The sequence below is a fragment of the Pezoporus flaviventris genome, unplaced genomic scaffold, assembly GCF_033815535.1.
Source record: "Pezoporus flaviventris isolate CSIRO_AGI_PZ_B2104156 unplaced genomic scaffold, CSIRO_AGI_Pfla_v1 ptg000050l, whole genome shotgun sequence".
Taxonomy (NCBI): domain Eukaryota; kingdom Metazoa; phylum Chordata; class Aves; order Psittaciformes; family Psittacidae; genus Pezoporus; species Pezoporus flaviventris.
The window spans coordinates 4,394,677-4,407,046 of NW_026892598.1; the positions used below are offsets into that span (position 1 = coordinate 4,394,677).

At 44.5% G+C, this 12,370-nt stretch overlaps 2 protein-coding genes across 3 annotated transcripts in view; both read right to left on the reverse strand.

Moving 5' to 3' along the window:
• The window catches only part of ARL14EPL (ADP ribosylation factor like GTPase 14 effector protein like), a 216,578-nt gene extending 216,318 nt beyond the window's left edge, over nucleotides 1–260 (reverse strand). For both annotated transcript variants that reach the window (XM_061468727.1, XM_061468726.1), the window contains exon 1: nucleotides 175–260. The gene's annotated coding sequence lies outside the window, so the exon portion shown is untranslated. The remainder of the gene's footprint in view (nucleotides 1–174) is intronic.
• A 702-nt stretch (nucleotides 261–962) lies between these two features.
• LOC133277127 (small EDRK-rich factor 1-like) lies at nucleotides 963–12,370 on the reverse strand. The gene is made up of 3 exons (XM_061468729.1): nucleotides 12,247–12,370; nucleotides 1,981–2,089; nucleotides 963–1,459 (listed from the first exon to the last, which is right to left on the reverse strand). The coding sequence occupies exons 1-3, from the start codon at nucleotides 12,251–12,253 to the stop codon at nucleotides 1,387–1,389; spliced, it is 189 nt and encodes a 62-aa protein (XP_061324713.1). The 5' UTR covers nucleotides 12,254–12,370; the 3' UTR covers nucleotides 963–1,386.

Genomic DNA, 12,370 nt, shown 5'->3' on the forward strand with positions numbered 1-12,370 from the left:
CTAAGTTGTAATACAAAACCACTACTGCTACTGATAGTAAGGTAAGTAATAAGGAGAGAGAATATAAAACTAAAAAGGGAAAATAAAAAATAAAATAATAAACAGTAAACACAAGCGATGCGCAATACAACTGTTCACCATCTGCCAACTGATACTCAGCCAGACCAGAGCAACAATCTGGGCCTTCTGGGTAACTCCCCCCAGTTTATATACTGGGCATGATGTGCTGTGGTATGGAATAGCCCTTTGGCTAGTTTGGGTCAGATGTCCAATCTTACTTTCTCCCATTTTTTTTGTGTCTGCCCCTCCTCATGGGCAGAGCACTGATACTGAAAAGTCTTTGATCAGGGTAAGAGCTGCTCAACTACAACGCCAAGGTGTTACGAGCATTGTCCTCAGACTGAAGCCAAAACACAGGCTGCACCAACTGCTAGGAAGGAGTAAAATTGTTACAGCTAAACCCAGGGCACACGCGTTGCTTCAGAACATACTGCAGCGGGAGCCGTGCACAAGCTAAGGCATCCACCTGTGTTCCCAGAGAGGTCACACTTTACCTCAGTCAGTACACAACTCAGCCTGCCTGTGAAGTGAGCACTGTGTGCTCTCATGCCAGGTTTGGTGCTTTAGGCTACATTAAGCAGCAGTTTTAAATCATCTTAGTGACACGGCAACTTCAAGACCCATAAATTTGCAACTCATTAACTTCAAGGCTGCAGCTTCACTGAAGCCAGTATCAGCAGTAGGTTCAGTTACATACACTGATGAAGTCTCCAACACACCACTATTTTCTATAGTGCAGACTTACCACTGCATATTACATTGCTTATAATATGCATTTCTTATATTACCAATTTTATTTATACCTCTATTTGTACTTATATTGCATTTCTCCACAATTCCATCAATTCTTTGTGTTCTTGGTAGCTTCTTAGAAATCAAGCATGACCACTTCAGATCAGACAGTATTTCATGCAACATTTTATTGCAAAAATAATTTAGGATGAGATTTACAGTCAGACCTCTGTAAAGTTAAGCACCTTTTACAAGTGTTTTCCATTCTGAATGAAGCTGTACTTCAAGAATTAAGACAAGAAAATCTGGTCTAACTAAATACACAAGTTTATTGTCACTGGAACCACTAAGTGAAACCAACACAGCAAAAGCTGAAGTACTATTGCTTGGTATTTCTATTTATATGCATGCAGAGAGTGTAGTGACTTTTCAAAGAGCACTCCAGATAACTAAGCCTACAATAACCAGAAATACTCTAAACTAATGCTAGCTGAGCAACTTCGCAAGATGAGATTTTAATCATTTAATGGCTGGACACTTCTGTGAATGATCTTCCAGGCCCTTCTCTTCATTGGTGCACTCCCTCCAAGCAGCTCATTTTGCTCCTGCCTGCAGAGATTTCCTTTCATTAGCCGCTTTTTGTTTTTGCTGCATAATTTCAGAGTCTCTGTGAAGAAAGAAAGTTGGATTTCAGATCCCGGCTCACAGTGTTTCTAAGCAGGGCCTTCTCCATCTTGCTTTTAATAACACCTTTAGCAACACTCATTTTAAGAATGGGAGAAAATTCTCAGCCATGAGCATGCTGCCTACATGCCCCTGGTTTGCTTTTTTTTTTTTCTCCTTTCAGTACAGTACCCCATGAGGTAATAAGTTATTTGTATACCTTATAGAATTATTTTGGTTTTATATCTTTTGGCTTTAGAAGTAAAGGACAAACCAGATCAAACATCTTCAAGAAAGTATTAACACAACCATTCCTTGTTCATTCCAGGCAAAAAGCTGCTCAAAAGAAAGAAAACCTTTACAGCTTTCAAAAAAAAAAGGTATTTAACAACAGATGCATTAAAACCCAAATTCATACTGTGACATGTGAATGGACTGCAAATCAAAATAAAGTGCTTAAATGCTGTTTCAGTGAAGACTGAATTTTTTCTGACACATTTTCCCTTCAACTTTACTACATCTCACCTCTGTTTTCTCTGAGAAGCAGACAAGCTATCCTCCTTCCTTTTCCCTTTATGGATCTCCTGAGTCTTCTTCAGGTTCTTTTGGCGGGCAAGTTCACGCTGGTTCCCACCTGTAGGGTAATACACAGCTTATACAGGTACTACCACTTTACTTACAGAGTTTGCTGTGGGCCAAGGGGACAAAGAATGTGTGTTCCCGGAGAACGGAAAATAACAACGTAGCAAGAAGTGGTAGCACAGAAACATGTTTATATATTTGATAAAAATAGTTGCTTAAGCAAAGACATGTGGACAGTAATACAACTGGCCGAAAGGCATGTGATCAGTAAAGGCATTAGCTGGAAAAGCACACACCGGTGGAGAAGGAACATTGTTTCGTGATGGAAAAGTAGGGAAGGAGCTAACTGCTAGGCACAGTGCTATATAAGCCTGTAAGATCACTCAATAAACGTCTTTAGTTGCACCATAACTGGAGTCCGTGCCTCATAGGCCACAAATGGCACCCAAACAGGGACTGGAGTAGGAGACTCTCGAAGTCCGGACTGGTGGCATAGCCCAACTGAACCCGGGATTACGAAAGGATTATGCATGCCCATCACTGGATAGGTGAGCGCTCAGGAACCATGGGAGGAAACTTATCCCAGGACAAGAAGCACAGTATAGAGACTTCGTATAAACTGTCAAGACGCTCAAAAGAAGACTTTGACCGGTTATGCTGCATGAATTTAAGTGACCACTCCAGTTCAGTACATGCACAAATACAGAAGTTAGAGACCCTCACTAGCCAGAAAACACCAGGTGGAACCCCTTTCAGGGATGGATGTGGGGGTGTAACTGGCTGTGAAAAGCTGTTATATTATTAGTGGTAATAGATATAGGGTTTTTTATGTATTTTATGTTGAGTTCCTTGTCTTTTAGCGCTAATCCGTTCCCTCAGACAATATCCTGTGCGAATCTGTAGTACGGATGGTAAAATTTTTGTGTGTTCCAACCACGGACCATGGGGTGGCACACGCCAGTGACAAGAGAGAATGGTCCGTAGTGAAACACACAAAAATAGAAAAGTACTGTTTGACATGGGCTGTGGGAACATAACCCTGAAAACAGGCGAGTTAACACCACTGTTAGCAAAAGGGAGCCTTATACCAGTAAGCCTCTGTTCACATGCTGGCCACGTGTGCGCTGATGTTGCAACTGGTAATTTTCCACTCCATCCCGAGGGGGGGGTATAAGGACCTGTGCAGGGATGTACGGGTGAGAAGGCCAGACACGCATCTTGATTCAGAGGATGCCCTGACGACACACTACCTACCACCCCTCCGACCAGGCAACATGTTCCATCTCCTGCTTCACGGTATCCCATTCAACCAGGGGTTGGCATGTATGTAACCTGCTTCGTGTTAACATACACAATTTGCTTTGCACTAATAACTCAATAAACAGACTAGAGCATTTGCTTGTTTACATTGTGCTTGGTATCCACTCTTTGTACATGGGAATCCTATGAACCCAGAACATAACTGGTGATGGAAGACGGGATTCCAGGTCTGAGAGACTGTGAGAAACATTTTTGGATAATATGACTAGAGTGGGGTGTGTAGCTGTACCAAGAGTCGCTGTTCTGCGTGTGTGAAAACAGGGCTTGGTCAGTGTGTGCTGTCAGGGTCGCTTTAAGGTTGTTGTGTAATATACTATTGCTATATTTCGTAGGAGAGAGCCTTGGGCCGAAGCTCCTCCTGTGGAGTGCCCGGGGTGGACACAGGAATTGTGGAGCATGTTGTGGGATAAAATAGAGACTTGCACTAATGTAGGACCTGAACTGTAGAGAGCTAAGGACCTCACGGGAGTGTTAAAGTATTGGGCTGAGTTTGTAGAAACCCTCCATAACCGCTCGAGGGAGCAACTGAATCATACCGGATGTATGACAGGCTGCTTGCTGCCTGCCTACAAAGGCATGGTAGATAAGAACACAGAGTTGAAGCAACAAGTAGCAGATTTACATTCCGAGCTAGAAAGGGTTAAAGCAGAAGCGCTGTTGCAGAGGCAGGCATTTATAGCTGCTGCAGAGTAGGGTGAGAGACTTAGGGAAAACAAAAAGAAGAAGAAAGTTACAGAGCAATAAAAAGGATACAAAGGCAGTGAGGCCATGGGTCCATGCCCTTGTGTCAGATCCCGACTGGGACCCGGAGACATGGAATGGAGATATTTGGGGTACCAGCAAGTCAGAATCAAATACCAAAGCCGAGGCAGACATGAAAAAGGAAGGAGTACATGCAGCTCCTGTGCTTAAAGGTGAGATGATTACCAGGGCAAATGGACAGGTAAGAACACACAAACTGATAGACTACAGTACTGAGGAAATGAGTAACTTACTGGACAAATACAAGCAGAGACCAGGAGAGAAACCCCAGAACTGGCTGGTTCAGCTGATGGAGGGCTCATTTTCACCCTCCTAAATCTGGGACAGAAGATTTCAAAACCAAACAGCACATGCGCCTTAAGCTAAGGGGGCGTGGAAATCAATTTTCCTGCTGTGTATCCTGATTCCAACTCTGGCAGACCAGGACAGCAGGCTGCGTGAACCACGAAGTCTGCAATCGCTCAACTTTATTCCACTTAAATCGTGGAAAATCATGAAATACCTGAAAGAACTTTTACCAGTCTATTGCACAGCCTTCGGTCTATTAGCTGTTTAACTGCTATTTTGATACAGGTCACTTGGCCTTGGAATTGCTCACTTTGTAAAGGCCCCTGTAAACTTTGTTCTTCTCCTCCTTCTGAACCCTCGGATGTTGCTGAAAGCAACAAGAATAAAGCAACAACAATAGTTACTTAGATGTAATTGTTAAGCCAAAGTCAATTAGACACTGTTAGTTATCAGATGTTACTAGCTATTGCATCACACGCTCTTTCCCTTCCTGTTTTCTCTACCTTTATCGTTCATGCCACCATGAATAACACTTCCTAAGACAGTAATGTTGATCCACTGGGAGATATAAGAGACTGCATTGGTGAAGATGGCATCGGTGAGAACCAACATGGCTGACACCACCGCCACAGCAGATGTTTATGCAGGATGTTTACCCCCTGCTGTTACCCAGCTAACACCTTGGAACAACGAGGGAGAAGAACCCAAGGAAGGCATGTGTCCTGCTGCCGGGTGGAGGATGAGGTTTCAGCTCTACAAAGGAGCGCCAACAAACTGCATTGGAAGAAACGCTTTTCCCCCTGGACTTGGAAACAGAGCAGACTGTTGGGACACTGCAGCTCTGGGGTGGTAGCTGTTGCTGGAAGCTCTTTTATTCTTTCCTCTTACTTTCCCTCTCTTCCTTCTTTCTCCCTCTCTCTCTCTTTGAAATTTGTGGTTAAGCATTTGTTAGTGAGCAAATAAAGTTCCCTGGCGCTTGAATCTGAGAATATAAGCAAAACTGCACCCTGGCCTTTGACCAGCGTGTGACACAATGAACAAGGAAACCCCATTGAACAAGTGACTGAAAAGCTAAGCCAATTAGGGCATTTATTGGGGCTGGGCTTGGACAAAGCAGCTCACAATAAGGGGAGACTAGGAAAGGAGGAGATAAACAAAACTGCAAGCCATCCTGTTCCCACTATGTGGATAATTAAAGAAGAACTGCTGGTAGTGCACCTGGGTCTTGAGCAGCCTAGGGAGTGTTTGTGCGTGCGAGGTTGGGCTGGGAAACAGCCCGAGGAGTGATTGCTTATATAAGGGAATTTATAGTGACTGAAGACAGTTACTGTGGTTTCTGTTTGGCTTCATATATCAGATCTAAACCCTCTGGTGTTCCAGTGGGCCACCCACGCGATTGGTCAGGCCTGGAGGAAAGTGCCTGGATCGAGGTGGGGGGGGAGACTTCTTTTGCAGGTGTTTACGGAGGGGGGGTCTCAGGAACCCTCTGTGTCTTTTACAGACCAATTGGACAATGCTATACAAAGGCAGATTGATGGTCACGGGGCTGCTCATGCACTTTTATTTTGGCTAGCATATGAGGGGGTAGGTGGGGATTGCAGGGCTGTGTTAGCCCCAGTCAGAGGAAAAGTTTACATAGTTAAGTTGCCTGGGGTATGCTGAGATGTTGGAGCAGGGATGTTGTCGCACTGGTTGGGGCATGCTGCGATGTCAGAGCAGAAGCTCGCAGAACTTCTGTACTGGCTGCTACATTAATTATTCTGTTTTTACTGGTCATATTAGCTCATATTCCAACCTGCCTGTCCCTTTAACTGTGGGTAATGACATAGCACACTCCTTTACTGTTAATACTGTGCAGTTCTCTTTTGCAGCTGCTTCACATTCCCTTTTTCATCAGAATGCCTCTGCTTTAAAGAAACATTTAAACCTGTCTTCTTCTCAAGCAAAGCAAATAGTTAGGTCTTGCCCTGACTGTCAGTCAACAGCTCAGTCCTCATTTGCCATGGGTATAAATCCTCATGGCTTAAAAGCAAATGTGGTATTGTGATCCTTTGGGCTCGCAGAAATGGGAAGGGCCAGTGGAAGTGATAACCTGGGGGAGGGGGTATGCTTGTGTCTTCCTACCTACAGGTCCGTGGCCCCTGCCTGCAAAGTTTGTCATGTCAAGCCATACCATGAGCTGGATAGACAAGTTGAAGTATCCGATGCCTCAGATGCAGGAGCTGACCTTGAAGACCCTGAGCAGAATGCGACAAAGGAAGAGAAAAAGGAATGACTTGAAAAACATCACTTGGGCGCAACTGAAAAGTAACAACATGAAAATGTGTGCTTGCAATGTAGCTATAATAAACCACCTGTATTTACTAGCCAGTTGCTAATAAGAAACTACACCTTGTACTGTATGGATTTGTCCTTTGTAAAAGAGATGTTAGAGCATGCAAATTTACAGCAGCTCATAGAAAATGCTAAGGCAGAAGCTAGAAAGATTCTAATATGATGGTGGTGTTATAAAGCAGGTAATGGAACCAATTAAGAGGGTGGGAGAATCATACCGGTGGGAAATTCTTTCTTTGGCTGGTCCCCCACTGTCACCAGCATCCTCAACATGCTGCTGCACCCTGTAATAGTTATACTGCTAATGTAAATCTGTACGTGATTTACCATACTAACAACCTGTTACTGGGTCAGGCAGGTGAAACTCTGCATTGACAATGAGGTGCAAGGACTGAAGTTGGCCAAATGCCTCCTACCATATGTCAAGGGCAAGACTGGGTTGTCCTCTGTGTTTGGCACCAAGAAGAACCTTTAGCACTGCTGTTGGCTGCAACCCAGCAGGTGTTGAGCGGTGGGGTCACATGCCATGCCAAGACCTTGACGTGAGGGATGGCCTCCTCCGTTATAAGAGGGACATCCTGGAGGGAAGTGCAGGCCAAATAGCCTGTCATCAGAATGAGATACGATCTAGTCCAAATCCCCTGCTCAGCCAGAGTCATCTAAAGCAGGTTTCATCATCCGCACAGACACCCCCAACCCAAAAAAAAAACAAACAAACCCAACAAAAATGGCAAAAGTTAGCACAAGTAACTACTATAAGTAATAATAATGAAATAAATATCTATCATATTTGAATCTTCTATTCTCAAAGGCTAATGTCAAGAAGCTGCTCTTGTGTGATTTAAGATTCCTGAAGCAGAGAAGGGTATAAAGAAAGCAAAGGACTGTGTCGTTGGAAGTAACAGTATCTATCTCCAGGTTCCCAAGACTCCCAGTATATCTGCCCAACACACTGGTGAAACCTTGTTTTTGGAGCCTGGACATCACCACATTGCTTTGCTTTTCCTCCATGTCATCTGAAGGCTTGTTACCAACTTGCTAAGAACTGAAGCCAAAGTGCTTGCCACCTTGATTGTTCAAAATTGGGCAGAGATTGATCTTCTGCCTTTAGTACATACGCATGGGTGTGAAGACTTTGATGGAATGTGCTGCATGAATCTGAGTGATCACTTCAAGTCAGCTCACAAAAGCATCCAGGATTTGACAGAACTGCCTGGGGAACTGCGACAAAACCAAGGATGGGAGCCTTTTGGACTGTTTTCTTGGTTGGGAAATTTTGGTTCTTGGCTTAGACACATAGTTGGCTTTGTCGTAACAGGGCTTCTAGCATTGTTGATGATTATGATCTGTTTGCCATGTTTGTTTTCTTGTATTCCACAACTTATAGACCAAAGCATAAATCAAGTGATGCTTGCACAAAAACATACTGTGCTCACTTTGCAAAGCTTAGCAAACAAAAAAGGGGGAAATGTGGGCCAAGGGGACAAAGAATGTGTATTCAAAGAGAACAGAAAGTAATAATGTAGCAACAAGTGGTAGCACAGAAACATGTTTATATATCTGCTTAAAAATAGTTGCTTAAGCAAAGACACGTGGACAGTAATATGACTTGCTGAGTGGACAGTAATATGATTGGCTGAAAGGCACGTGATCAGTAAGGTACTGGCTGGAAAAGTGCACGGTGTTTCGTGATGGAAAAGTAGGGAAGGAGCTAACTGATACTAACTGCTAGGCACAGTACTATAAAAGCCTTAAGCTCACTCAATAAACGTCTTCAGTTTCCCCACAACTGGAGTCTGTGCCTCATACGCCACAGTTTGCCTGTGAAGAAGTCTATTATAAAAGTGGTAAAGCGTGGCTCTATCTGCAGAGCTAGTATGGCAGTATCTTCTGTAGCTGGCAGTATCTTCCACCAGTCTCCCCCTTCCAGTGCACAACTGGAAGATAAAAGCTTGTTAGTTTATGTTTACGTATCTACAGGTTATGTGCAAGAGATCACCAAGATCCATTTCAACATTCTTCCCAGTATCGCAATGCAATTTCTCATAAAAGACTGAAACCAGACCATCCCATCAATAACCTGGGCAAAATGACAACAGTAACTTTTGCTGTTCTACAAACATGATCACATTTTCCTATGCTCAAAAATGAAAGTTCCACCTCTCCATAATCTGGGCTGTTCCTCTTTTTCTCTCCAGTCTTAAGACTATGTATGCCATCTTTGAATCTCAGAGATCTCTGCAATCTTTATGTGCCTGTAATTTCAAGTATATAGAAACAGTTTAGGACAAGGTCAATTTTAAACAGCAACCTGTTCATACAATTCACCACTTTTATTCATCCTATTTGTGAGCCAATAAAGGTACCTATTGTGTCAACATGTAGGGAAGACCAACCCCGCAAGAGGAGATGTTTTGTGCGTTCTTCACACCTGTACGTGTACTGTGTGGCAAGAGGTACCAGAAGCCCAAATGGAAACAGCATATTATGACTGCTGATGACCAAAGGCTGCTCCTGCCTTGGAAGATAATCCTCACCTGTGACAGGACATCAAGTACTATCTTTTGAAAAAGCTAGGATGGAATAGGAGTTCTCTTTCTCACTACCACTGAGTGAGATCCTGTCCCCACATTCCAGGTAGAAGGACCACTATTTGTTCATAAAGTAAATCACCTCACTATCTCCGGCAGCAATTGAGTTGATTAGAACTTAGTGACTCATGAGCAGATGATACATTCCAGGCTATAAATGGTTCTTCAGCTTCGTGGTGTTCAGGAAGCAGGAATGTCTATAAACAAGTTAGCAGCAATGGAACAGTTCTTTGCTGGTGCTCAAAGAAATTAAGTATCTTCTTATACCATGAAGAAATGGGGGCAGACAGTAAAACCACACTGCTATAGCCAGAATTCACATAGCAGTTATCCTCATATGCCTCCTTCCTTTCCAAGCAAGCACCATGCCTCATGTCTTAAGTTACCCCATACACATCATGGTTTAAGCCTAGCTAGTAACTCAGCAACACACAGCCACTCACCCATCTCCTCATTCCCTCCTCTCCCTCCAGGTGGTATGGAAAGGAGAATTGAAAGAATGTAAACTCCATGGGTGAAGGTAAGAACAGTCCAGAAACTACGGTATAATACAAAACTACTATTACTAATAAGGGAAGTAAGGGAAGAGAATATAAACCTTAAAAGGGGAAGGACAAAAAAAACCACCAATAACCAGCAGTGCTGCACAATACAACTGCTCACCGCCCATTGACTGATACTCAGCCTGACCCAAGCAGTGACCTGTCTTTCCAAGTAACTCCCCCCAGTTCATATACTGGGCATGACGCGCTGTGTTATGGAATACCCCTGACCCAAATTAGCCAAAGGTGTCCTGTCTCTGCTCCCTCCTGGCTTCTTGTGCCCCTCCTCACTGGCAGAGCACGCGGCTGAAAAGCCCTTGATCACGCTAAGTGCTGCTCAGCAACAACTAAAACATTAGTGTCTTACCAGCACTGTTCTCAGACTGAAGCTGAAGCACAGCACTGCACCAGTTACTAGGAAAGAGAAAAATAACTGTTACAGTTGAACCCAGGACAACATGGTAAGACTATAAACTTCAGAATCAAACTGAACGGCATCACTGAAAAGCTTGGCTGCCACTTGCAAAACAGAGGAGGTGGAAAAGTAGATCAATACAGTACGCATGCAAGGCATCCAAAACCAAACACCTATTTGAAAAGATCACTTGTATAACCCCTGCTTCCAGGTAAACATTGCCAAGAACTGTTTGGACCCAGTACTCCACCTGGGATGCTGAATGAGTATCCCTAGCTCCAAGGAAGATGGTGCCATTTTCTACATTCTGTAACATCAACCTGAATCTTCCACGAATTTTGGTCCAGTCCTTGCAGAACACAATTCAACTTCCTGTAATGTGAAATTCAAGCATGATCTGCCATGTAAAGGTCAGTACACCCTTTCTGATTGTACCTATGCTTGAGCATCCCCATCCATGCCTGCCTCTGCAAGACATACACCTTAGCTCAACCTGCCCGTGCTCCTCCAAGATTCAGCTGTTCTCGAAGACAAGGATAAGACCTCTGAACAGCACTGGAACAAGCAGTGATCATCAAGCAGTGATCATCTCTACTGTAAGGAAGTGAAAGAGAATAGCAAGAACTGGCTACAGAGGTCGTCATGACTAGAATTTTTTTCTGAGCAGCAAATGACTAATCATATGTTAAAGCAGAAGAGTGCCTGCCACCGTGTCCCCAAAACAGAAAGCAAAAATAAACAGAACTGTTTGATAAAGGAACAATTAATAGAAGACTAGTGACATAAACCCTCTCTAATTCATCTAGTCACCACCATCTTCATGAATTTATTCATTTTCAGGTACTCTGAAATTTGGCAGTACACAAGTTCCACGAATTTATGAACTGAGAAGCACAATAATTAGCACTTAATCTATTTTACTAAACGTCCATTTGAAAACACAGGGTCTAATCCCGGTCTGACTGACAACAAAGCGCTAAACTCCAGAAATACATACTAAAGCTAAGGCTAGACTGTACGGCAGCACACCACAACTTCTACACCTCTAGTATTGCAGATGCTGTATTAAAGTAGGTCCTCAAAAGTTAGATGTTATCATCCTGCTATGCTTGGGTGTGGGATGCTGTGCCTCGTTTTAGCCTTCGGCCATGTGTATTTTTACTACCATTCAGAATGGGGGGGGGGGGGGGGGGGGGGGAATATCAGCAGATGTAAACCTGACTCTTTCTCACATTCACGGTTTGATCTGCACGCAAACTGTTTTCTGACCCAGGTCTTTATTTGCTCTTCTAGCACTACAGTGGCATTTTTAAGTGTGAAAGTAAAAGCACCCCCTCAGTTAAACACAGGCAGTTTCTGTATTGCCTAGTACAGTAACACACAAGCCAAACCAGCCACCCCGCCAGTTAGGGGAACCAGAACATTCTATGTCTGGTTCACAGTTCTCCGCCATTTTAAAGTAGATATACCAACGTTACTTTTGAATAAGGTGATGATTAGCAAGTACTGCTGCCTTTTCAGTAACAACCTTAACTACCACCATTTAAGCAACACAGTATTAAATACTCGGCAGTCACACAATAGCTCTTTTTTTTGCAGACTGGACAGTAGCCAGGACTGAAACTGCATGTTGCTCTTGTTCTAGCATATCGCTATTCCTCCTCCCCACTCCCCAACACAGCCACGACAGGGTCCGGGGCGAGGAGGCGCTTGCTCCAAGCCTGGGCCGGCAGCAAGATGTGGTCAGTTTCAGCCCCAGCGGCCATGCACTCGCCGGGGTAAGGCTACAGCCACAAGGCCCGACATCACACTGCGGTCAACCTCACGACCCCGGACCAAACGCAGGGCTTCCCCGGCGCGGTGCCCAGGCCGCGCTTCTCCGCAAAGGCCCACCGCCTGCTCCGCCCCACTCCCCGGCGGGGCCCAGAGCAGCCGCCTTTAGGGCTGCGGCACTCACGGGTCATCGCGAGACACTCGGGCCGCGCAGCTCCGCTACCACCGAACGCGCCACAAGCACCGCTCCGGCTGCCGGAACCTTCCGCGCCCCCGCCGCTCCCTATAAAACGTCGCTGATCCGCGAC